The sequence below is a fragment of the Barbus barbus genome (genome assembly GCF_936440315.1).
Source record: "Barbus barbus genome assembly, chromosome: 4".
Lineage (NCBI taxonomy): Eukaryota > Metazoa > Chordata > Actinopteri > Cypriniformes > Cyprinidae > Barbus > Barbus barbus.
Genome location: NC_136732.1, coordinates 23,518,262 through 23,546,260, shown reverse-complemented (window position 1 = coordinate 23,546,260; position 27,999 = coordinate 23,518,262). Strand labels below are relative to the sequence as shown.

Here is a 27,999-nt window from a genome sequence, read left to right as displayed (position 1 = left end):
CCAAAGACACTAAACCTGCAGACTCTTTATTTTCTGCTTATAGTTCTTCTGTTAGCACTGACAGAGAACATCCTGATGCAAACAGACTGCAAACCTGGAGAGATAAGACGCCAAAGAAAGTGTGTAGGTATGAACAAAAAATCAAACATATATGATACATTCATACATTTCTTTAGAAACTACATGTTAACATTTATAATGGCCCCACAAAAAAAAGTAATAATCATGTTTTGTTGATATTGTTGAAACAGCACTCATAAATGAATTGTAAATACAAATCAAGAAAAAGTGCTGTGGTTATTCATACTTTTCTTGTCATTGCTACAGATGAAAATGAGTGTGAGTCTAGTCCATCCATTTGTGGAAAAAATGCAGCATGCTTCAACACTGATGGGAGCTACTTCTGTCAATGTCTTGAAGGATTCACAACTCAATCAACTCGCAATTTCACACGAAATGATGAGATTCAATGCCACGGTAAAGAGAGTTTGATATGATAAATCTCATTTGATCTCTGTGCAGCAGAGAAAACATCTGAATCTCTGTTCTTCTCATTTCAGACATTAATGAATGTATGGATGGCAGCGCTGATTGTGGTCCTAATACAGAATGTGTCAATTCTGAAGGAGATTATAATTGCACATGTGCAGCTGGCTACATTTCCAGAGACAGAAAAGAGATAATTAATGCAGGACAAGGAGTTCAGTGTATTGGTAAGACACTATTAAAGCCTAGATATTTTTTGGCTTGCAGTCTAATGTGAGAGTTTTCATTTAAGACTTTTGTTTATTATCTGTCCCTAAATTACAGACAGAGATGAATGCAATGATCCCAGTTTTTGTGGAAAACATGCAACATGTCATAACACTCCTGGCAATTACTACTGCATCTGTGATGCTGGATTCAGATTAAAGTCAGGAGAAACTAAGTTCACTGATACAAGTGAACTCTGCCAGAGTAGGTCCTTTAAAACTGTTCAAGTTCACATTTTGACACATTTAAGTTTATTTGAGAAATTTAAGATTTTTTTTAAATGCTGTTTTGTTGATGAAGGTGTATGTGACATTGATAAATCTATATGTGGAGGAGGAGTCTGCAAAAACAGCAAAGACGGTCATGAATGCGTGTGCAGCTCAGGATTCACCAACTATGGTCAGAAACAAGTGAAATGCACAGGTAAGAGTTCTCTGTTGAAAGCGCATTTTGGTTCCTAAATATCCTTTCTATTTTATGCTTTCCCATAATTCATAGCACAAAACAGTTGCCTTAGTTTTAACATGAGCACAAAACGGCTACGGAGCATTGTATTGACATAAACATGGGGGGAAGGGGGGATAAGGGGGGATAATCGCGCTTGCGTTTGGTACAGTGCAACCGTGCCTAGTGAGAGTGTGCCCTTAAAACCTGTTCAAACCCCTAGAACTAGTTTTGTTGGTATAAATGAATGTATTTAGGTTGATTCAGTGATATTAAGTAAGGTTACCATTTATTCAGTGTAATATGCTGTTGTGCAAAACTCTGCTGCTGATCTGAATATCAGATGTGATCACCTAATCACAGCCTAATCTTAGTTTTGTTTTCCAGAGCTTACGTGTGACAGATTATTAAGTGAGAGCAAAGCATCTCAGGTATGGGACTTTTACTACTGATACAGAATATGAATATTACAGTCATTCATAATGAACCAGAATGCTGATTTCTCTTTTCTGTGTAGGCATCAGCAGAGCTCAGAAAACTCACCTCTTTGATTAAAAACAGCTGTAAGGCACTGAGTCTGAGCGAATCTGTCCAGAATAATACACAAGTGGATGGAGAGAAACTTTTGGAGGTGACACTTTTTAATCAGTTTTTATGGCAAAAATAAAACAGTAATGTTGACTTTAGAATGCTAATTTATTATAATTATTAGATGTTGTTGATGTTGTTATTATTATTAAAATTCTGGGTGGGAGGAAAAAATTATTTCTGAAATGTTTTGCATTTCAAAACAAGACATGGTTTTGGGACATTTTAATATATTTAATGTGGCTTAAACAGTGACATTGGAAGACCAAATTTGATAATAATAAATTCATAAAGTGATTCATAAACAATAAATTAATAAGTTCATTAGCTTACCTTGAGTGTTTTCAATGGGGGGAGAGAAAGCTTAATATGCAAGGCGTTGCGTTCATATTCAGGGCTTTATTAATAGTAATATTATTAATAAGGTTATTAATATTAGCCTAATAATTTTATGAGTATTTATTATGGAATTTGGTCCTCCAATGTCACTGTTTTAAATCATTACGCCACCTTAAGCATTTTAGAACGTCCCAAAACCGTGCCTTGAACTAAGCACTGACTGTATTTCTTTATACGTTCAAAGTTCAAAATAAAACTCCATGAACAGCTCCATTGTGAACATACGGAGCTGTAAAGTAAACAGGAAGAGTTTGTCCGAATTCAACTGGTTTTGCGAGAGAATGCTAATATCTTTGCGAGAGAACGCAAAACATTTTTTCCACTCATCCCAAATTTTTTCCACCACCATGTCCCTTCAGGCCAGGAGCTCCGTATAAAAACTAGCCTAAGACATTTTAGCAATATGTTAAAAATGCTAGCAAATTGTGCTAAATCATGCTAGCAACATGCTATCTATCTATCTGACTCTCTCTGTCTATCTGTCTGACTCTCTCTCTCAAATTTAAATTCAAATTCTTGGCATGACTTGGCTTTATTGGCATGACTTGCACAGTATTGCCAAAGCATTGTCCATTACATGAATAAGGAACAAACAATTATATAATATATACAACAAGAATTGGTCTGTAAAATAATTAAGTAAATATGTACATGTATACTTTCTTTATTTTTTATCCACAAACAAGAAAAATATTTAAGACAAAAACAAAAAAACACAATACAACATGTAAGAAATGATCTTGCTTGAGTTTTGTCCACTGATTTGTTTGTGACAGGCTGATACATATCTTGCTGCTGTTGTGATCATTTTGGAATTTTCTCCTAAAATGTGACTTAATTTTTCTGCATTTGGTAATACCATAAAATTTGGTTTAATTTGTTGGAATTTGGGGAAATATGCAGCTCTAATGTTGTGATAGTAATCACAGTGCAGTAAGAAATGTACCTCTGTTTCCAGCTCTTTCTGCGAGCACAGTGAACACAGTCTCTGTTCTCATGGCTGCCATCTTTGTCTGTGCCGTCCTCTCTCTAGAGCCAGACAGTGATCACTCAGCCTGTTCTTCATTAGTGTCTTTCTTAATTTGTGATCTTTTACACAGCTCATGTATTCTGCTGGTTTGTAGTCTCTTTTCAGGTGTAAATACAGCTCCATCTTCTTTTGTATTTTAGTGGCATCTTTCCAGTAGGCGATGTAGTTTTGTTTTTGTAACTGTGTGATTTGTGCTGTGCTGGTTTGGGTGTAGTGTGAGTACCAGCTGTAAAAGTGCACTCTTCAGCATCTTCTGCTCCTGCCACTGCAGGGCTTCAGCCTGGTAAGAGCTCGGATCACTGTATTTCAGGTGCTGGTGGAATTTCACAGCTCTCTTTTGAATATTAATTAATAGTGGGTATTGTCCTAATTCAGCTCTGCTCGAGTTGTTTGGGGTTGCTCTGTTAACTTTTAAGATGTTTTTACAAATTTGGGTATGCATAATTTCAATTTCTTCTTTTTCCCATTTAGAGAAATCTTGAGGTCCCCATATCTCACTGCCATATAGTGCAATTGGTTCAATTATTGCTTTTAGGATTTTTAGCCAGGTTTGAATTGGAATTTTATGCTGAATTGTATTTTTGATCATGTAGAAGACTCTCAGTGCCTTTGCTTTCAGTGCATTCACAGCCAGATTGAAGTTTCCTGTTGAGCTGATTTTTAGTCCCAGATAGGTGTATTCATGGGTGTGTTGGAGGACCTGGTTTCCTGCTCTGAGAGTGTATTTATTTTCCTTACACCTGGGTCTCTTTTGAAAAATCATTATTTTATTTTTTGTTAGATTCATTTTAAGAGCCCATGTTTGACTGAATGTCTCTTTGATGTCGAGGAGCTGTTGTAGTTCCTCTTTTGTTTTTGACAGAATGACTAAATCATCTGCAAAGAGGAGACATTTGATTTCTGATTCAGTTAGGGTTGGGTAGTCGAATTGTTTAATTCTTTGGCTAATTCATTTATATAAATGTTAAACAGAGTGGGGCTCAATGGGCAACTTTGTCTAACTCCTCGTCGTTGAGAGAAAAATTATTTCATTTGTTCCCTATTTTTACAGCACATGTATTGTTTTTATACATGGTACTGATTAGATCGAAAGTTTTCCCTCCAATCCCATTTTCCAGTAGTTTTAGAGTCCTTCATGCCAGATTGAATCTAAATCTTTTTCAAGGTAAATAAAGCAAGCAAAGATTTTGGTTTTGTTTTGGTGTGCGTGCTTATGATAGTGTGGAGGGTATAAATGTGGTCAGATGTTCTGTTTGGGCAGAAATCCAATTTGACTTTTTTTCCAAGATTTTGTGGGTTTTGAGAAAGTTTTGTAATCGTATGTTAATAATTGAACAGAATATATAGGAAAATATCCTACAGTCAAAACAATTCTGACACGGTGAGGTCGGCAATGTTGAAAGCAGGAGTCTCCAAAATATGCCATCTACGCAGAGGACTGAGTTGAATATCTGTGGAGGAATTGGCACAAAAGATGGGCTTCAGGTCTGAACGCTTTATCAAGAAGTTGTTATATGACCTTGAGGAGGCCCTTCCTGTTCCAGTAAGACATTTTATGAAAGCTGCTCCTGTGGAGAAATGTAATGCTGGAATTAATACGCGCTTTCCAGAATTGCATGTTTCCATAAAGAAAGAATACTGTCAGGAAGATGACAAAAAATTGCTTTCTATGGATACACCGGAATCTATCTATCTATCTATATGTCTGTCTGTCTGTCTGTGTCTTTCAAGTAGCTTTTACATGTACTTGAAGATTATAGTCTAGGCTTTCTGAAATAACTTAGGTAACATATGTACTTAAGTCCTACTTTAGTGTGAAAGAAAATAACTCTAATGTAACTAATGTAATTTGGATTCATTATACATTTAAACTACTAATACATTTAATTGCAAATAACATCAACTAAGGTTTAGTTAACTCTTAAGTATATTATTTTAAAGTATATTATTTCCATAATAAGTACTCTTATGCTAAAATGCAGTTCTTTTTTTACAAGGGTAAGCTACATTATGTGTGGTAAAGTGTCTTGCAGACATTCACAGAGCTCAAATGAGTGCTTTAAACATTAACTTGATCCACAAATCTCTCTCATTTTACCCACCACAATACAGGCATTTCTGAGTGATGTAGATGATCTGCTTCATGGTGGCTTCAGTGGTGATAATGATATAGTCTCAGCATGGTTTAGGATTGTGATAATCATACTAAAACTGATCGGACATCTGCTGTCAGCAAGCCAAACCAGGAAAATAAGCGCTAAAGCTGGTAAGAAATATGTCACCAAACATTGCACTTCAGTACCATTAGTACTATCTTCAGTTTCACTTCATCTATCTGCTTCAATTAATTTATTCTTACATTTGTAATGTGGTTTTTGCCCTCCAGATGTGGAGCTGTTAGTAAAGAGGGGCAATTCTCCACCTGAGGGTCATTTCATGATGAATATCAGTGGAGCACAATTTACCTCCAACTGGGACACAGCAACAGGAAATACATACCTCGGTACACATTCTTATAAATACAACATAAAATAGTGATCATGTTTTTTCTTTAACTGTACAGTATAAAACGATTTTTACTGTCTTTGTGCATGAACCAGGCTTTACGACTGCAGCTATCCTCAGCTACAAAGATCTGGATGCATCACTCAACTGCTGTTTCAACCATTTAGAGACCCAGCAAAATCAAAAATTCAAGATCAATTCAAAAGTAGTAACTGCCACTGTTAGTAACAAGGAAACAGACAATCTAACGAAACCAATAAAGCTCACGTTTTCTCATCTGGAGGTATGGAACAATTTGCTCTCAATGTACCACATATAATGTGTTATACCAGTATGTACTATCAATTAACATTTCTGCATGTACATTTCCCTCCAGAAAAAGAATGAGAAGCATATGTGTGTGTTTTGGGATCCTGAACTGGAAGGGGGTGCGTGGTCAACACATGGCTGCACTACAGTGAGCTCCAGTGCTGATCAGACCGTCTGCTCCTGTTATAAGCTCGGCAGTTTTGCTGTGCTGACGGCTCTCTGTAACACTGGGGTTTGTAGGCCTACTCTTAAATTTTGTCAGCGTGGCAGCAAATCTTAAGAATAGAAGTGAAAATTCTAAGCCAAAAGTAGGCGGGGTGGAGTAAATGAACAGAGCTCATTTCTCTGAGATGCCATTGAGCAAAGCAACTAACCCCCAATTTCAACTGGCTGCGGCACCACTGCTGTGTGTGATAAATGCAGAAGACAAAATCAGAGTATTGAAGGATCTATGGATCCTCAAATGCAAAATGTGTGTTTTGCTTCAAGAGAGCATACATTTGTGTTGTGTTTTACTTCATTTCTTTTATATTAATTCATTCATTCATTTATAATAATTTATCATTTAATTCTTGTGTTATTTCATTTAAAAATATAATCATTTCTAATAATCATTTAAGCCATTTATATACTCATTTCATTGATTTATTCATTGATATTATATTGTTGTTTTGTATATTATTTTTCCATTGTTATTTAGTCATGATGTATCTTCATTGAGAAAAAGATTGTCTTCATGTCAAGGTTTCACTGTCAACTTCTTTGCTGAGAAGACTGTTAATACAGTTTTGGGTACCAGGAAAGACTTGCTGTTAACAGGTTTGGGGACAATTAGACAATTTTGCTAACTAGTTGTTCTGTTACCAGACAAAACGCGTATTTTCTGAAAGGATCTGGTGACTGGGGCTGGATCTATTTCTGGTGTGGAGGCATGATCTAACAATACATAAAGAGTAGCAGCAGTGGGATTTGACTGATTCATATCATTGAAAAACAGAAAATGTGCTTGTAACTTTCTGCCAGGGCATCACCTAAATTTGCAGACAATTCCTTTAACCATAAAACACAATTTTTACACAGAATGTTCTTAGAGATCAGCGATAAAGGTTGTCAATGGCAGTAAGGTTTGCAGCAGTGATACATTGTGCCATCCTTACTACCATATGTAGAAGTTTCCAGTCAGATGCTCAGCGATTTCCATAGAAGATGGTGATACAACTGGTTAATACACTCTAATATATAACGCACCTGTAGAAACCAGTGAGGATGGAGGTGTAAATGCCATCTCTCTTCAGCTTCCTTACAGGAGATGTTGGGTGGTCAGAGAGATGTGCGGGCCCAGGAATTTTACATTTTGTGTTGTCTCAATTTCTGGTCCCTGTGTGGATGAAGGTTAATGTGGTTAATGTTTAAACAAACTAGTCTGTTGGAGTTTGTTGGATCAGTGTGTTACCCCTGTTGGTGTTGGTTGGAGTTTGTTTTCACCCACTGAACATGCTTATAGATATAGAGTTAGTTGGTGTCTGTTGGTGCAGTGTGAACATGACAGTTATTTTTCATAAGTTTCTAAATCCAACGGCCAGCTTGAGCCAACTGGTTTGTTGCCGTTTGTCTGTGTGGTGTGAATTGGCCTTTAGGAAACTTGTTGCCGTTTGTCTGTGTGGTGTGAATTGGCCTTTAGGAAACCTGTGGACTCGATGTCCTGACAGGCTGGAGTTAGTGCTACCTCCACAAACACAATAATTTACCATGACGATGATAAATTGAAATAAAAATAACTACCGAAAACACACTGAATACCAACAGAGCACATGACTCCCTCTCGTGACGTGATATGACGCAATGTTGAAAAAAAAAAGAGGTTTTTGAGAACTTTTTCTTTTTCGTCACTTTTTCTTCTAAATTTGTGGCCTGTAAAACATTTTCAAATACTGCATTAACGGTTCATATGATATTTTCCTACAAGGCTATATATTCATTTTAAAAAAATTACCTGCAATATGCACTTTAAATCAGTTACAAAAAGGTAGACTGGTCTAATTGAAAAATGAAAATTAAGACTTGTTACCCCTTGGCTAACTGCTAGTTGGTTAATCTAGTTCTTAAGACACTCTGTGGCTAAGAGTTTGCGTTCCTTGCCACTTAATATTTTGCAATATTATCCCCTTGACTGCTATTATCTGTCAACTTGGCTGCTATATCCACCTAATTTTTCAACATGGAGGTGAGCCGTTTTCTGTGAATGTGCGAGACTTCCGGTTCATTAGCAGCTGCAGGAAAATAACAAGAAGAATAACAAAGAATAATCAAAATAATATGGTAATATCAAGCAGCAAAACAAGCTGTATTGTACAGCTAAAAATAGCTGGAAGCGGATGACACTGGAAGCCAGACACATTAAATTTACAAATGCTCCTACGGCAAAAATAAGCAGAATTTAACTTTGTTTGCATTACTGAAAAACTGTAAAGCTCCGTTGACACAATCTGTATTGTATACAGCACTATAAATAAAGGTGGTTTGATTTGACTTAATTCAGGGATAAAACCTGGGTTGATAGAAAAAGTTGATAATAAGCGTCATTAAACCTATTGACCCCAATTAATCTGGGGCCTGTACCATGATGGTAGATGAACAAAATCAGAGTTACAGGATTAGTTTTTAGTTGACAAAACCAAACCACTCCAATCTGGATTTGTTGGTACCATGATGCTGATCATCAACTTTCTTTGTCAACTCGGGCTTTGATCCTGAGTTTGTGGAGCACGTGCACATGAATGTGAGACATCACTGCCGAACAGCCAATCATGAGCCTTGGTTAAAGGTTAAAGGACTGAAGAATATGATTAATTTAATGCATTTACAATGAAAAAAATTACTTGTTCATGAAAGATTACAAATAAAATAAATTATCTTGCTTTATCAGTGCAGTCACAAGTGAAACTTAAGTTAGTTGATATGGTTGGAAATATACAGCGATAGAGACTCAAATGTAAGGTCACGTAGTCATTTTAAAGCATTATCTATTGATTCTACAGTTTATTTATATTACATACAACCCTTATATATTAACATTCATTTAAAATAAATAATTTATAATAACTGTTAAACTAGAATTGCTTGTGTGTAATGGATTAATAATAATATAAATCATATAAAATAACTAAGTAATTATCATTAAAGCCAGACATTTTTGTTTAGTACAAGTGACCTTTAATTTGGAGCAAGACAAACTGGGGGAGTGACTTTTTTTGTGTCAGACATGTGTCCCTTTGCTCACATCTGATTGGTCCAATTTCAGTTTGAGATCTCTAACCCAGAACATAACCTGCCCCGGAGCAGTGGAGTGTAAATTACTGTGTAGTGGTGGAAATTTTGATTCTTTCCAGAGACTCGTTCATTTTTCGTTCGTTCGCCAAAATGATTCGTTCAGATTCGTTCACTAATTCGTTCAGTGACCATTTTTCCATATTACACAAATACGTCAGCATGTGCGGCAAAATGTGTTGTTCAACTAACGTATTTACTTGTTACAAAATAAAAACCGATTTGGCTTCATTAAAAAGTGTGCCCTTCTCATTAAATGAATAAAATAAGTCTAAATAAGTGATCAAAGTCACTACTCTTTTTATCTTTTAAATTACACTCTTTTCGGATGACCAATGCACAAGTGTTTGTTTATTTGTTTGCATACTAGGCTAGTTAACATTTAATTGTTTAGGCAGAGATTTACACGTTCAAATCTGAGATTATGTTAAACGAGGAGTTATTCTGTATGTAAAATATGAATATAAACAAGCGTGCACAGTACGGATACCTGTGCTTTGCATCCGCTTTCTGCTGATTGATGAACTAGATTGACAGAATGGCCGACCTACCCGGTCAACGAACTGGGTATAGCTACCAGTTCGTTCAATTCGTTCACGAACGGGAGATCTCTCTCTCGTTCAGACTCAAAACAGAGCCATCTCGGTCAATGATGCTATTATATTCGTTCGTTCGATCCAACCAATTACATGCCCCTTCTAAACCCGTCACGTGACGCAAATGAGATGGGATGACGTGACGCAAATAATCAATACTGCCATATTTTTTTATGTTTCACAGTTTTTAAACAAACAAAAGTGCATGACATGACTAACATAATGAAATATTTTTTTATTTAAAAGTATGTAACGTTTAACTGTTCAAACATAAAACAACAATAATATAAATAAATAAAACAAAATGATAAATAAAAAAAATAAAACAATAATATAAAAAAATAAAACAAAGAACCAGTTGTTCGAACGACGAACGTAATAATGAGACGAGATGTATGTATGTAACAGTTCATTTGACTCTTTCAAACTCAAAGCAACTCAATGAAGGGCGTATTCGTTCACTAGATTCAACAAATCACATGCTCCGTCCTCGTATCATACTCGAAGGCTATTGGCTCGAGGTTTAGTCATTCTTTGACAGATGAAACGGTCCAGAGCTACGCATGCGCGCAATAGCGGCGCGCTGCGGTGGAGGGAGGAATTTCAGTGAACGAGAAATATGAGTCAATGGATTACGTGAACGAGAATGATTCGTTCACCTAAAAGATTCGTTCAAAAAGAACGATTCGTTCACGAACGTAACATCACTATTGCTGTGGCCATGAAAGCAGCTAAAAGCCAAGCCACTTTCATGGTGCCTAAAACCCAGGATTGGTGCAAACTAAACTGTACTTACCTGGCTAGCCAGCTAAACCGGCTTCATGGTACAGGCCCCTGGACTGAACTTGTTTTTTTTTTTTTGTCAATTTTAAACACTGAAAGTCAGCATTTGCTGAACTAGCTTTATGCAACAGCCCACACAAGAAATACAGACCAAAACATGAAGAAAATCAACAAGGAAGGTCAAGGCAAACTGCACCATCGTAACCAGAAACAGGTGATGATGATGATGGTAAGCAACCAGGAAACAAATTACAGAGTGTCTATTTACACTAAGTGCAAATAGCCCGCCTTGTTGGCAAAGGCAATTTATACTAACTCTGCCCACCAACGTTTGATTGGGTTAGTCAACAATAAAAAAATAGTTAATTCAACATTAGTTTAAGTAAAGCAAGCTACTTGATGCGATCGACCTGAGGTTGAACCCGCCTTCTGCCAAACTTTTTTTCTTCCTTTTCAAATCACATATTGCATCAGAAAGGCATTTATTTTTAATAAAAATGAAGGAAATAATCAAAAAGTTGAAGATAAAGTATCGGGTGTGTGATGTTATGCCCGATAACTATTATAGTTCCGGTAAGGTGTTTCAGACCGGACAGTTCTGATTGATGCACCAGGCTGTAGAGTTGAGTGCTATGTGTGTGCGCACATAATAAATCAACAGAAGTGGAAGCAAGTCGTTGTCCCGTGGCGTTTATAACGTAACAGGGTAGGTGAAGAGAGGGCTTTGTTGTCCCAATAAGGTGGCATCCATTTAATAATCTGAATTAAACTATCATTTACACTCAATACGTTATTATTGTGTACTGTTTTATAATGTATAACAACATGAGGTGCAGATAATTGCCACTATTTACAATAAGTAGTATAAATAGCAGAACATCTTGCTATTTTAACAGTGTAAATAGAATCTATAGCTACTTGCACTTGGTGTAAATAGCATATCGTTAAAAAATACTGCTATTTTCACTTGGTGTAAGAATCTATTGCTATTTGCACTTAGTATAAATAGTATCCATCGCTAATAGCCGCTGCCAAGAAACGTAAATACAGATGAGATGAAACAATACTAAGAGCTAAAGCCTTTCTCAGAAATAACTTCACTGTCATGAGCCCCTTTTTGCACTGACTGTTTAATCAAGTGTTGTCAAATTTATTTGTAGTGGATGTGAGAAGTCATTTCTCACCAAATATAATAATCTACTTCCTTTCTGTGTTTGTCTGTGCTATAGAATCAACAACAATAAAATGTGAGAAAACAGGACAACTAAAATTCACAGCAACTCTCTTGACAATTGTCTCACAATGATTGTTTTGACATGTTTTTGGGGTTTCAAAGCCTTTAATAGGAAGAGAGAACCCTAATTTATGACCATTATATGGTCTCCAGTATTTAAAACGAAAGTGGTGTGAATGTTAACAGAGATTACGTTCCTTTCAGTTGAACCTTCCAATCATGAAATATATATTTTTTAAATTAACAAACCAGCACAACGCTCAAATGAATTGCTAAAGTGTTCTACACGTTGTAATACAACTGCTAAGAGTTTTAGAGGGTTGCCAGGTCATTGCTAGCTGATGACAATTTTGGCCCAAATGTGGCCTAAAGCTAGCACTGCTGGTTGGTTGCGCTGATTGTGGTTCCAATGCAATATGTGCAAATTATGAAGAAGGTTATAATTGCACATGTAAAGCTGACTACATTTCCAGCAATGAACAAGAGATATTTAATGCAGGACAAGGATTTCAGTGTTCAGTGTATGGTAAGAAATTATTAAGGCCGAGACATTTTAGACCATCTATTGTGTAACATCCAGACTGATGTGAGAGTTTTCAGTTGACATGTTTTTGTTTATTATCTGTCTCTGAATTACAGACAGAGTACTTACTGTACTGACTGTGCATGTTTAGTGCTTCTTACCTGTAGATGGCGCTCTGGTATCTTATATCTTAGTCCTTAAACTGTATAAGAGAATAGAAACAAGAATTTTATGCAAGCAAACACAATATGTTTAAAGGCTAAATTAATTATATCGTAATTAAAAATATATATATTGCAAATGAAAGTCTTGGTAAGCATGTTTTAATTACAAAATTAAACTGCAATTGAAGTAAATTGTTATTTTTCTTGGTGCAGTTGTGCAGTTCTAACATAATAGTTTGGCCACACCCACCCACTTCTAGTTATTACCTTCAGCAAGCATGCAAACAAAGCCAAATATTATAGTTGAAATTATTTTGATACATTACAAATCTCACAAAAATGATCATACATCTTTTTCTCAGGAAACTACAGAACTGTACTGAGCATAAGCGTCACTCTGGCTTGTTTGTGAAATGTACAATTTCCCCTGGTGCCCTCTACAGTATGAATTCAGCTCATAATAAAGATTCTTTCTTTGCTTTTTCCATTGACAAAAAAAAGAGGAATAAAATATCAGGGAGTCTGTCTTTGTAATGAAATTTTTTCTAGAGTTAAATAGTTAAATATGTTTGTGTGGTATTACAGACACTGTTATTTAACACTTTGTGGTGTTGGCTGCATATTTCGAGTTCAAATAAATTATCAAACTAAATAAATAATTTAATGAATCACAGTAAAACTTTGGTATCTGGAACTCCAGAAGATTAATAGAAGGTTTGATGTCTTGAGGTTGACAATTATTTTCAGAAGGACTAACAACATTTTCACCTCATTTCACTGACCATGTGTTGAAAAAAAAAAGGCATGTCTAAGTTGTATATTTATCAACTATCAACTTATCTTCGTTTTCTGTTTTGTACATTGTAAGTGTTGTTACTGACACGCAGTGTTGGGGAAAGTTACTTTTAAAAGTAATGCATTACAATATTGCGTTACTCCCTAAAAAAGTTACTAATTACGTTACTTAGCTACTTTTTATGGAAAGTAATGTTACGTTACTTTTGCGTTACTTTTTAAATATGAGCAGGGCTTGATTGTTTTTAATACAAGAAATTACATTAATACAAATGTAAAAGCCCTGTATCTTGTGAAGGAAAAGTAAATTCACGTCTGTAAAGTAAAACTCAGGATAAGAAGGTTTAACACTCTTCGGCAATAAAAAAAACAATGAAGCACAATTGTTAGTTTATCTAAAGTCATTTTTGCTTATTAGTATGGTTGAACTGGATCATCAAAGGTCAGCAGCAAAGGCATTGGTTAATAAAATGGGATTAGATACATTTGTGTTGTTTAACATATTTAATTATTACAGTTTGCGTCATATTCTGAGTTTGCATTTCACTGTTTTAATTCATTTTGATGAATACTAAATCAGTTTTTTGCGAGTGGGATGAATTCATGCACATTCACATTTAGATCTATAGTAACAGCATGCTCACACAGCGCACTGTCAGTCAATAAATGGGGAAAAAGTAACTGGCGTTACTTTTTTGAAAAAGTAACTCAGATATTTTCTTGTAAATTAAAAAGTAATGCGTTACTTTACTAGTTACTTGAAAAAAGTAATATTATTACGTAACTCGCGTTACTTGTAATGCGTTACCCTCAACACTGCTGACACGGTACATGTCAGTCTTGTAAGTGTTTCAAGAAAATTTTATAAAAATAACATTAAAAAACAAAACAATCAATTTATCATTCATGGCATGAATAACCCAGACTACAGGTTATAGGTAAGTAATAATATAAAAAAAATAAAAATAGAGCATGTACACAGACTATTTAAAAGTGGGTTGCTAATTTTGTAACGTAATCAAGAAATTAGAGCAGCTTACAAGCTAATAAGAGTTGAGTGTCTGTAGGAGACACTGTTACCATATACTATATGAAAATGCTTGTTAGGAGCATACACGTTCTTTTAAACTTTAAACATAATGAAAATTTGCTAACTTAAGCACACACGATCAAGAAGTTTTTAGTAATACACATGAACAACTGGAGAGAGAAATGAAAGCGAGGCTTTGTGTGTGGGGTTGTGAAGGTGGATTGAATTAAATTTGAAGTGAAACTAAACAAGTTAACTATGGAAACTTTCTCCTCTTCTAGGCCTCCACAGATGTACAAAAGGTCAATACCCTGAATATAAAACAGGAAGGAGTTCAGAGTAAACAGCAAATACAGAAACCGTACAAGACCTATAAACTGTTCTTGTTCTTATAAATAAGTCAAACATCAGAATTATTGCTACTTAGAGATTTCAACAAAATATAAAGTTTGTGCTGTTGACATGAATGATATCTCAAATCATATCTTTTTGAGGAGATATGTGCTTCTACCACTTTAAGCAACTTGCAACCACCCTTATCAACACCCTCGAAATGACGAAGAGCAACGTAGTAACCACCTACACATTTAGTGTGAACTGAAGGCGTGACACACACCATGTTGGTTTTGTGGTTTGTGAAGGAAGAGGTGGCTGTTGGGTAGTTCCTGGTTAAAATTAAACGCTATATAAGCACTCAAGATGAAGGGCAAAGATTAAAAGCAGAGCTTCTAAGAAAGATGAAGGACAGCACAATGACAGAACACAGTGTACTGATAATTAATTACTGATAGTAAAGCATTTACACCATCAACAAGCAGACAATAGTGTAGTATAATATTTTGTTTGTGTATAGTGACAAGGGGCATTTCACAAAGTACATTTTCAAACATTTTTGCATTACTTCAGAAATCACTACAATAATACAGAAAGAAGCATTAGAGTTGCTTCTAGTTCAAGTTCAAGTTTATTTGTATAGCGGTTTTTACGATTCAAATCGTTGCAAAGCAGCTCCACAGGAAATTAAGTTTCCACAATATATTTATATATTGCAGAACCTTGATATATTTAACTTATGGCAAAATTAAGGTAATTAAGGCAAAATTAAGGAATTTGGTAATTCTGTATGTTGTCTTTGCATCCTCTGAGGTCCTCTGAGGGGTTGGCATCATCTTTTCTCAGGTGTTCGGTCATCTCATATCATTTAAGGGTTGGATCCAGACTGAAGCTTCTGTAATTCCTAGTTACCACAGGATGTTAAATCCCGTGTTCCATCTAAGCATAAATTATTTGTTCAACCCAAGCTAAAGAATAATAATAATGTACATTTGATCAGATATAACTGCAGTACAAGATTATAAAATGCATTATGTGAATGCTTGGCTAAAGAGATGTCTTTAATCTAAATTTGTGTGTCTGAACCCCGAACGTTATCAGGAAGGCTATTCCAGAGTTTGGGAGCCAAATGTGAAAAAGCTCTACCTCCTTTAGTGGACTTTGCTATCCTAGGTACTACCAAAAGTCCAGAGTTTTGCGACCTTAGGGAGCAGGTTGGATTGTAGCGTGGTAGAAGACAAGTTAGGTACGCAGAAGCTAAACCATTTAGGGCCTTATAGGCAAGTAATAATAATTTGTAAATGAGACGGAACTTAATAGGTAGCCAGTGCAGAGACTGTAAAATTGGGGTAATATGATCATATTTTCTTGACCTGCTAAGAACTCTAGCTGCTGCATTTTGGACTATCTGTAGCTTGTTTATTGAAGATGCAGGACAACCAGCTAGCAGTGCATTACAATAGTCCAGTCTAGAGGTCATGAATGCATGAACTAGCTTTTCTGCATCAGAAACAGGTAGCATGTTTCGAAGCTTGGCAATGTTTCTAAGATGGAAGAATGCTGTTTTTGTAACATGGGAAATATGATTTTCAAAGGACAAGTTACTGTCTAACATAACACCCAGATTTTTGACTTTAGAGGACGTGACAGTGCATCCGTCTAGTTGCAAATTGTAATCCAAGAGATTCTGTGTACTGTTTTTTGGTCCAATAAGTAATATCTCTGTCTTATCTGAATTTAATGGGAGCAAATTATTGGTCATCCAATCTTTAAAATTTTTTACACAATCTATTAGCTTAGTTTAGAAGTTTCATCTGGTCTTGTTGAGTATCATCAGCATAACAATGAAAACTAATCCTGTATTTTCTAATAATATTACCAAGAGGCAACGTATATTGAAAATAGCAGAGGACCTAGGACAGATCCTTGTGGCACTCCATACTTTACTGGTGATAATTGAGATGACTCCCCATTTAAATGAACAAAGTGGTAGCGATCGGACAGGTAGGATCTAAACCATCTTAAAGCCTGCCCTTGAATACCAGTATAGTTTTGTTATCGATCTATGAGTATGTCATGGTCTATAGTGATACATGTGGGGGCATACAGTGGAACGAAATGTCGTGTCTCGCAGGACCACGGTGCTACATAAATACAGACATACAACAATGAAGTAAAAAACACTATAAACCTATACACAACTAACCTACTGACAGATTTAACTATAAGTATACTATATATAAGTATTTACCCTATACAAACTAAAAGAATAAAGGATAAAAAATACAACTATACGAATGCTTCACATAAATATTACCCTATACAAACTAAAAAATAGAAGATAAAAAAATACAAACTATACGAATGCTTCACAAATACTGTACATGTGCAAAGAGAGACATTTGAGTCAGCAGCTGGTTGGGGAACAGTGCAGGATGATTTGTAGTGCATGAGCATGTAAACATATATTGCTGAGTCTTTTGTGAGATTGTGCACACGCAGCAGTGTGTGTAAGTGTCCATAGTGCACATAGTGTTAAGTGTAAGTGTCCATAGTGTAAAGTGTCCATAGTGCACATAGAGGAGAGTGTGTTACTACAGGTGGTTTGTACAGGCCCACTCACCTGTGTGTAGCACACTTTGAATTGCACAAAAAAAAAAAATAAATAAATAAATAAATAAAAAAATTAAAGTTCCATACAGTTTTTCTTTGGTGTGGTAAGGTTTGGGGTGGTCCATGTTTCAGGAGGTAGGGGTTTGCATGGGGTTTCAGAGGGGGGCGGGGTGGTTTGAGTTCAGGGCTCTCACAGCCTGGGGGAAAAAGCTGTGGTTTTGATGTTATGCATGACTAGCCTCTCAAAGCACTTCATCATGATTGGAGTCAGTGCTATGGGACGGTAGTCATTGAGACAGGACACAGGTGATTTCTTTGGTACCGGTATGATTGTTGTGGACATGTGGGGACGACTGCCTGGCTCAGCGAGGTGTTCAAGATATCTGTTAGGACATCTGTCAGCTGTGCAGCACAGTCTCTCAGAACACGGCCAGGTATGTTGTCAGGACCTGCAGCCTTGCGTAGGTTAATCCTAGATAGGGTCTTCCTTATGTCGGCTGGAGACAGACAGAGCGCCCGGTCGTTGGGAGGTGTGGGCAGTTTTTGTGCAGGTGTGTCATTCTGCATTTCAAACTGTGAATAAAAGTGGTTGAGTGCATCGGGGAGGGATGTGTCCTCATCACAGGCCTGTGGCGGGGGCTTGTAGTCAGTGATGGTCTGAATGGCTTGCCACAGGCTCCGTGTGTGTCTGCTGTCTGTGAAGTGGTTGTTGATTTTTTTGGGCATATAACCGTTTTGCTTTTTTGATGCCACAGGACAGATTGGCTCTTGCTGTTTTGAGGGCTGCTTTATCTCCTGATCTGAATGCTTCATCTCTGGTCTTTAGCAGCCCACGAACCTCTGCTGTCATCCATGGCTTCTGGTTTGCACGTGTGGTGATGGTCTTGGTGACTGTCACATCATCAGTGCACTTTTTGATGTAAGCAGTCACAGTTTCAGTGTACTCATTCAGGTCTGTGTGGTTGTTGTAGGTGGCTGCCTCTTTAAACATGTTCCAGTCTGTGTCCTGGAAGCAGTCCTGCAGTGCTGAGGTGGCATTGTCTGGCCATACTGTGATCTGCTTTTCAACCGGTTTGGTGAGTTTGAGAAGTGGTCTATATGCTGGGATTAGCATAACAGTGATGTGGTCTGAGTACCCGAGGTGGGGGCGGGGTTCAGCCTTTTAAGCGTTCTTAACTGTTGTGTAAACAAAGTCCAGTGTGTTGTTTCCCCTTGTTGCAAAGTTCACATGTTGGTAGAACTTTGGCAAAACTGTCTTTAAGTTTGCGTGGTTGAAGTCACCGGCTATGATGAAAAAGCCGTCAGGGTTTTTTGTTTGTTGTTCACTGTTTGATACAGTTCACGAAGCGAGTCCTTAGCGTTTGCACACGGGGGGATGTAAACCGCAACGATAACAATGGCCGTGAACTCCCGCGGCAGATAGAACGGTCGACACTTCACAACCATAAACTCCACCAGCGATGAACAGTGTTTTGATGATACCGCAGCATTGTTACACCAGTCTTTGTTGATATAAACACACAAGCCACCTCCGCGTGTCTTACCAGACAGTGATGAATCTCTGTCCGCTCGGAAGTTGGTTAGCCCGTGCAATTGAATGGCGGAGTCCGGGATGTTGTCGTTTAGCCATGTTTCGGTGAAAACAAACACGCAACAGTCCCTTGCCTCATGCTGTGTAGATCGACTGAGTTGAATTAAGTCCAGTTTGTTTTCCAGAGAGCGGACGTTTGAGAGCATGAGTGTTGGAAGAGCCGGTCTTGAGGGGTTAGCTCTTAGCCTAGCTCGTATACCTCCGCGCTTCCGTCCTCTCTCACACCGCTTGCGACGCTGCCTTGTGCGGGTAGCGTCAGTAGGCGAGGCCGTGGTCTCGAGGTCCGGCTCCAGCAGTAAACAAAGGCCTAGTAGCTTCTCAGTAGCCGCCGGCGAGAGTTGATGTTCGTATGCGTTGCTGATATCCAAAACACTTTGGCGATCATAGATGAATTCTGGGGTGATTTCCTTAAGAGTTAGCGGTAATCTGACACTATTTGGAGACGAACAGACGACATTAAACAACATAAAAGCACCGTCTTTGGGACCCGGAGCAGCCGCTGCGATCGATCGCGCCGCCATCTTCCTTCCTTTGGTAATACTAGCAATGAGATGCAGCCTTGATCTGAAGCAAGAAGTAAGTCATTTGTAATTTTAACAAGTGCAGTTTCTGTTCTATGGTGAAGCCTGAAACCTGACTGAAATTCTTCATATATAGAGATCATTTTTTTGCAAGAAAGAGCACAATTGAGCAGACACAACTTTTTCTAAAATTTTAGACATAAACGGAAGATTTGAAATGGGTCTGTAATTTGCCAGTTCACTTGGATCTAGCTGTGGTTTCTTAATAAGAGGCTTAATAAGCGCCAGCTTGAATGGTTTTGGGACGTGACCTAAAGATAACGATGAGTTAATGATATTGAGAAGCGGTTCTTCTGCTACAGGTAACAACTCTTTCAGTAGTTTTGTGGGTACAGGATCTAATAAACATGTTGTTGTAAAGCACTACACTTTTTCTTTGGGTGCGATGAAAGAAGCTGAAATATTAGATGCAGTAGAATCTACATTTGTTATTGTATTTCTATTGTTATCTATTTTATCAGTAAAGAAATTCATAAAGTCATTACTATTAAACTGTGAGGGAATATTTAGATCGGGTGGCGTGTGTTTATTTGTTAATCTAGCCACTGTGCTAGATAAAAACCTTGGATTGTTTTGGTTATCTATGAGTTTGCGGATATGCTTTATTTATTTTAGGAAATCTGTATATGGCCCTGGTGGTCTATACACAGTAGCCAGAGCAAGAGAGGAGAGATTTATTTTGCATATCTAACAGTGTAACATTAAGCAGAAGTATTTCGAATGAGTTAAACCTCCTGTATCCTGTTTTCTGAGTAACATTGAGAATATATTCTTTAGAACATTGAGACTTCGGGAGTTCTTTTGTACAAGTGAACAGTTGTCTGCATCTAATGATGTTCCGCCCGTTACCACACAGGGTGTTACTCTTGAACAGTCTATGGCTCGTCTTCCTTTTAAAAGGAAATCTACCTTTATTCCATCTAAGAATAGAAATTTGTCCTTAGACACTTATTTTGTGGAATTAGATGTGAAAAATGTACTTAAGAATAAGAGGCAATATAAAGTCTATAATAATTTGTCAAAAATTTAGAGGGATGCTTTACTTGGTCTTAGTAAAGACAATACGGTGGTAGTGCGTCCTGCAGATAAGGGTGGAGCTATTGTACTTCAACGAGCTTCAGATTATGAAAAAGAAATTCGCAGGCAGTTGGAGGATCATGTTTTTTAAAAATTCTTACCTGCTGATCCCACTTTTAAATTAAATTAGTTATTGTCACACTTTGAAAACGGTGAAATCAGTAAAAATGAATATGAATTTCTTAAAGTAGATTTTCCAATTACACCTATTATATATACATTGCCCAAAGTTCATAAAGGACTAGATACCCCTTTGAAAGGTTGTCCTATCGTGAGCGGTATTGGTAGTCTTACTGAGAACATTTCTTCTTATGTGGATTTTTATATCAAATCATTTGTACCCATGTTATCATCTTATGTAAGAGACTCTATGGATTTTATTGAATCTTTAGATGGTGTTGATTTTGCTGTCGATGATGTGCTTCTTGCTACTTTTGATGTTCAGAGTTTATATACCAACATTCCTCATACTGAAGGTTTACTTGCTTTAGAACACTTTTTAACACAAAGATCTGTGGATGTAAAACCTAGTACAGCATGCTTACTGGATTTAGCACCGCAATGGGCAGTGAAATGACACGTAATTATGCTTGTTTGTATATGGGAGTTTTTGAAAATGACTTTATTTTAAATGAGTAAAATTCTTTTTTTCCCTAAGATTTTGCTTTACAAACGGTATATTGATGACATTTTTATGATTACTAAGGCTACACCTACAGAAATGTTGACGTTTTTTAATTATCTTAACTCAAGGGCTGAGCATGTGAATTTTACAATGGAATGCGATCCAGTAAGCATCGCTTTTCTTGATGTTAGTGTATACATATGTGATGGGAAACTCCATACCTACGGTGGCCCAATAGTGCACAACACAACGCAATTAAAAAAGCAAACATAAGCTCACAACGCAATTAAAAAAGCATACATAAGCTCACAACACAACGCAATTAAAAAAGCAAACATAAACTCACAACGCAATTAAAAAAGCATACATAAGCTCACAACACAACGCAATTAAAAAAAGCAAACATAAGCTCACAACGCAATTAAAAAAGCAAACATAAGCTCACAACACAACGCAATTAAAAAAGCAAACATAAACTCACAACGCAATTAAAAAAGCAAACATAAACTCACAACACAACGCAATTAAAAAAGCAAACATAAACTCACAACACAACGCAATTAAAAAAGCATACATAAACTCACAACACAACGCAATTAAAAAAGCAAACATAAACTCACAACACAACGCAATTAAAAAAGCAAACATAAGCTCACAACGCAATTAAAAAAGCATACATAAGCTCACAACACAACGCAATTAAAAAAGCAAACATAAACTCACAACGCAATTAAAAAAGCATACATAAGCTCACAACACAACGCAATTAAAAAAGCAAACATAAGCTCACAACACAACGCAATTAAAAAAGCAAACATAAACTCACAACGCAATTAAAAAAGCAAACATAAACTCACAACGCAATTAAAAAAGCAAACATAAACTCACAACACAACGCAATTAAAAAAGCAAACATAAACTCACAACACAACGCAATTAAAAAAGCAAACATAAACTCACAACACAACGCAATTAAAAAAGCAAACATAAGCTCACAACACAACGCAATTAAAAAAGCAAACATAAACTCACAACACAACGCAATTAAAAAAGCATACATAAACTCACAACACAATGCAATTAAAACAGCATACATAAGCTCACAACACAACGCAATTAAAAAAGCAAACATAAACTCACAACACAATGACATTAAGCCACAACACAACGGAAATGCTCCCGACCACTAGGGGGCAGTTGGTCTGCAGAAACGGGTAATGGAGACTATGCACGGCACGCAGCCTACGTATTTCCGCTGAAATCTCAGGGCGCATAAAAGGCTCCGATGCCGCAATCTTTTGTCAATGAATGATTAATATAAAATAATATTTATACATTGTATTGCTATAACATAAATTAAGTATATACATTATAAAAGGAGCCATATTCAATATGATTGTGCTTGTCTTTTTTCTGCTAGGGCTAATCATATAGGCATGTTATACATTATGAATATAGCAAGATATGAAAAGATGATGTAACAATATTAGACAGTCTACTCCTACCTTAACCACTCTCTTGCATACAGGACCACCGTTCCACTGACAGGACCTGGCTTGACTCTCTAGGCATACCAACAGGGCATGTTAATATTATTAATCAAAGTTTATTAAGTATGTAATTTATTAAAGAATTTGATAATTCTCTTACCATTTAACATTGTTCTAGGTTTATGCCAGCTCTGCTCCATTTAAGTGCAGCTCTGTAAAGGAGGAACTGCGTTGATTCTCAGTTCTGAATAGTGTGCTGTCTGGTACAGTGCTGCAACAGTATGGATGGGAGTCCTTTAAAACAATCTGTGATGATAATTACTTTTGGTTACATACTGAATTTATTTCAGGTACATATTGAATTACTTTCAGTTGCAGTGTAATGGTAACTATTGTGTTGTGAGTTTATGTATGCTTTTTTAATTGCGTTGCGTTGTGCACTACTGGGCCACCGTACCATACCGATCTGTATCGAAAACTAACGGATTGCAATACTATTTTAAGAGGCGATAGTTTCCATCCTAGACCTTTAATTAAGAGTTTAATTAAGAGTTAATTAAGAGTTTGCGTGTACGTAGAGTTTGTAGCACAGCTGAATCTTACTCTCAACAATCTACTGTAAAAGATTTTTTAATCGTGGCTACCGTAAAGAATGGATCGATAATGCTAAGAAGAAAGTAAATGAGACATCTCAGATACAGTGCTTACGAACAAAACATAATAATAAAACACAATTTTCTAATGCTCCTATTTGTACTATCAGGTGCGGAGTTTCGTAGAGTCTTAAATATTGGCATATTATTTCAAGTGATCCTAAATTATCAGGTATTTTTAGAAATGACCCGAAATTGTTTTTTAAACGTCAAAATAATCTTTGTGACTTGCTTGTGAAATCTGAATTTCCTTCACGTAAAAAACAAGGTATTCCAGCTCTTCCTCCAGGCAATTTCAGGTGTGGCAATTGCGTCCAGTGTGCCTTTACACATAAGTGCAATTTCTTCAGTCATCCACACACTGGCCACAATATTTCGATACGTGGTACTATTACCTGTGCTTCTAATCATGTGATCAATCTAATTTGTTTCCCTTGTGGGCTTGCATACTTTGGTAAAACGACAAGACAATTACGTACTCGCATCAGCGAACATCGCAGTAATATTAGAACTGGAGATATGCGTAGTCCTATAGCATCTCACTTCAGACAAGTAGGCCATAACGTCAGTGTTTTACAATATATCGGTATAGAGAAGGTAATTAAACCCTCAAGAGGAGGTGATTACGAGAAGAAATTATTACAGAGGGAATGTTTATGGATTTATACCTTAAATAGGCTACTTTATCGCCATCAGGTTTGAATGAGGATTTTGATATCAAGCCTTTTTTATAGTGGTTGAACTAATAGGCTACTTCATTTGTCGTTGATTATTAATTAAGCTGTATATGATTTTTTTTTTTTTTCACATGACTTGTATTACTTTTCACATGTTTTTTTTTTTGTGTGTGGACCCAATTAAGGTGATTACCTGTTGCTATTTAAAGCTGATTGTATGCCAAGTGGGTATTGAGCCTGATGAAGACCTCAGGGCCGAAACGTTGCTGTTATTAAATTAATTTGGAGCAGCTATTTTAAGTGTGCAGATTTCTCTCCTTTTTCTTTGTTCAAGTTCCTCAGTTGTCCTGCACCTGAGCCCGATCTGGGTGTTTGGGATGTACACCCCTGTTTGACTTTTTTAACATTGAGAATATCACTATATATTGTTGCCTCGACCAGTCTGACGGGGCTCATGTTTATAACAGTAGCTTGGTGGAGTAGACTCATTTAGACCAATATATTCATTTGGTTTAAGCCAGGTTTCAGTCAGGCAGAGTACATCAAAATTATTATCTGTGATCATTTCATTTATAATAACTGCTTTGGGTGCGAGTGATCTAATGTTTAGGAGCCCAAGCTTTAAAAATAGTTTTTGTTCATTTATTTTGTGTTTCTCTGGTTTAATCACCATCAGATTTTTTCTAGATCCAGCATTAAATTTATATTTTGGCCTCGCTATTCGGGGAACAGAAACCGTCTGTATAGATTGAACAACGCAAGTACTTCTATCTTTTAAGTGGGTAGAACAAAAGTCATCATAGCAGTTATTTGAGAATTGGCTTACTAGTAACTAATACATTTTGTTCAGCTATTATTATTAAGCTATTTTCTTAATCAAACCCATGTACCGCTTTATAATTTAAAATAGGAATTTTGAAATCTATATGTTACAGAACATTAAATAAAATAAAAACCCAAAATAAAGACCTATTTTGGAGAAATTAAAAAGTGAAGCTATATTTTACGGTGGTGACTAACATTAAATATATTTGTTTTGTATGATACATCTTGTGGCTTTTTGCACATCTGCAATCACATTGTCTATTATATATTCATGTTCTCTTATGCCTGGAGTATTTCCCAAGTGTGGGGTTTTATAAATACTGTGTGCACCAAAATCCCTTTTCTGTCTGGTATCACCAAACATCTTGGGAATAAGCAGTTTCTCAGCACTCATTCTCTTGCTTTCAGCAGCGTGTTGGACAAGAGCAGAATAAGAGGAACAGCTGCGGCTTTCAGTACAAGATAAACATTGGTAGGAAATGCTGCAGAACTTGATTGATCTATAGGACACTTGGAACAGGCAACAATATAGTTTGGGGTCAGTAAGTTTTTTTTTTTTTTTTTTTTTAATATACTGTAAGCATAAGAAATTACTGCTTATACTCAGCAAGGATGCTTTAAATTGATATACAAATATCTTTACATTGTTACAAAAAAGTGTTTAAAATTTATTTCCAACTTATTCGTCAAAGAATCTTGAAAACAAAAAAATATTAAGCATTCAGCAACAATTTTTAACATTAAGAATGATTTCTTATATCATCATATCAGAATGATTTCTGAAGGATCATGTGACTGAAGACTGGAGTAATGATGCTGAAAATACAACTTTGACATCAAAGGAATGAATTACATTTTAAAATATATTCAAATAATATCTCTGCTCTCTGTATTTCTGCTCAGCCTTGCATGGTGAGCATCAGATACATTTTGCAACAAAAATAAATAAATAAATCTCACTGACCCTACATTTTTAAACAGTAGTGTATACATTGTCTTCATTATGCAATCAATTTTAGTGGATATATAAAGTTAGTGTCCTGGCATAATCCAATACAGCAATTGACAAAACAGGGACATTCATATCCAGTAAATATAGTAATTAAACATTTTGAGGCACTGTGCAGTATGTTTGTGTCATTTCCTGTGTTTCTGTTGGATCCACAGAGCTGCAGACATGCGCTGTGTACACAAATATTTTCTCCCATTTGGACTTTTTTGTTCTGTTCCTGTTTCTAGTTTTGTTCTAGTGCTTTTGTAGCTCTTGTAGTTTCCCTCATTTCTCCCTGATCATTTGCTCCTGTGTCTGGAGAAAAATCTGCGTTAGGTTTGTTATCCCCTCTGTATATAAGCCCCCCATATTAACATATGTTGGGTGTTTAATAGGGGAACCCAATATTATTTTACATCCTAACAGTGATTTAAAGAAAGGGAAAGGACGTGACATGTGGCCAAGGTTGGTGGCCCATACTTGGAATTTGTGCTCTGCATTTCACCCATCCGACAAACACACACACAACATGAACGCTCACCTGGAGCAGTGGGCAGCCATTTTTGATTCAGTGCTTTGCTCAAGGGTCTCACCTCAGTCGTGGTATTGAAGGTGGAAGAGAGCGCTGTATATTCATTCCTCCTACCTACATTCCCTGCAGTTACCGTACCGAAACTCAAACCCAAGACCATTCATATCAATCATGAGTTAAAAAAATAATAATCCTTCAACAAAGCAACACAATGTTTAAATTGTATAGATTTCTTTCAAATGACTATAGAGTTGAAGAAAATGAAAATAGTATGTGCTATCACAATGCTGTGGGTCGATTTTAACAAATTCCTATATGGTTGCTAATGTGTTCTGAGTGGACTACATTACTAGGTCATTGGTGGTTAGGTTTTTTTTTTTTTTTTTTAAATGTGCTTAATTGTATACAATGTGCACTTGTAGCGTTAATCTTAAAACTGTACTTGCTAATAATGTTAATGAAATAAAAAGCCACTTAACACATTCACTTCAGTACACTTTTAAAAAGTGAGACTGCAATCTCAAAAAAGGGGAAGGGAAGTGGCCATTTAACCCATCCAAGTGTACACACAGTAGTGAACAGTTCTGCAATGGGTGATCTACTGATATTGTACAAATTAAAGAACACAAATTTCCATAATGACAAACTATTCAAACAAGCAGAGCAGATGATGATCAGGTGCATGTAATCTTCTAATAATGCAATTGCATAATGGGTTAAGACATGAATTTTGTGGCAATAAATAATGGTGCAAATACCAGTAAACTGACTACCACAAACCTTAGTAACCCTGCAAACAAGCCTGATTGCTCCCCCAGCTGCACCTGCTTACCACCCAGGAGGGAAGCAGCATAAAATCAGAGCACAACGCTCAACAGATGAGAAGTCTTCTCCAGAGAATGATCTATGTCCTGTCCAGTCTGGTTACTGAAGCTGCTGTGCTTCTTTTGGGGATCTGTATCTGTACTACTGCCATTTTATTTTGTAACCCCTTTTTCTCCTGGTTTGTGGCTAGACCGGGAGTGAGTGTACATTCTGTTGTTGATTTTCTTTTCTCTGAGAGACTTAGTAAGACTCTAACTCAAGCTAGACTAAACGTTTGTTATTTTGGCATTGCCCCCTTCTGAAGTCTTTATTTCCCTCCCAAATTGTACTTTTTATGATGGATGGGTGCACTTTTTTTGCTTCAAAATCTCAACCCCCCCCCATTCACTGCCATTATGAAGCTTGGAAGAGCCAGGACATTGTTTAATATTACTCTGACTGAATTCATCTGAAAGAAGAACGTTGTATACATCTAGGATGGCTTGAAGGTGAGTACATCATGGGATAACTTTTTGAGTGAACTATCCCTTTAAGAACATGTCAATGACCAGTATCTTGAACAAATCTCTTGCTTCATACCCCGGCTTGGATGTTTCAATCCCATAATACATAGCTCTTCATACTGCATCATATGGGATTGTCTTCTCCATAAAAGAAAACATGCACTGAGGTGTCTTAAGGTATCAAAGCACTTATCTAATTTTTT

The 27,999-nt window shown here is 36.5% G+C and overlaps 2 protein-coding genes across 2 annotated transcripts in view; both read left to right on the top strand.

Annotated features, from left to right (window-relative positions):
- The window catches only part of LOC306869079 (uncharacterized protein), a 409,393-nt gene that overhangs the window by 166,399 nt on the left and 214,995 nt on the right, over positions 1-27,999 (top strand). The window lies entirely within an intron of this gene.
- On the top strand, positions 32-6,769 carry LOC306869086 (uncharacterized protein). Its single transcript, XM_079415683.1, has 11 exons — positions 32-127; positions 328-477; positions 561-713; positions 811-957; positions 1,054-1,176; positions 1,585-1,628; positions 1,715-1,828; positions 5,327-5,480; positions 5,601-5,717; positions 5,815-6,002; positions 6,096-6,769. Exons 1-11 carry the CDS (start codon positions 76-78, stop codon positions 6,306-6,308), a joined length of 1,455 nt encoding a protein of 484 aa, XP_079271809.1. The 5' UTR covers positions 32-75; the 3' UTR covers positions 6,309-6,769.

Coding starts and splice junctions, on each gene's coding strand:
- LOC306869086 (XM_079415683.1), top strand. CDS start 76: ATGCAAACAGACTGCAAACCTGGAGAGATAAGACGCCAAAGAAAGTGT. Junction 958..1,053: donor TACAAGTGAACTCTGCCAGA/GTAGGTCCTTTA, acceptor TTGTTGATGAAG/GTGTATGTGACATTGATAAA. Junction 5,481..5,600: donor GAAAATAAGCGCTAAAGCTG/GTAAGAAATATG, acceptor TTTGCCCTCCAG/ATGTGGAGCTGTTAGTAAAG.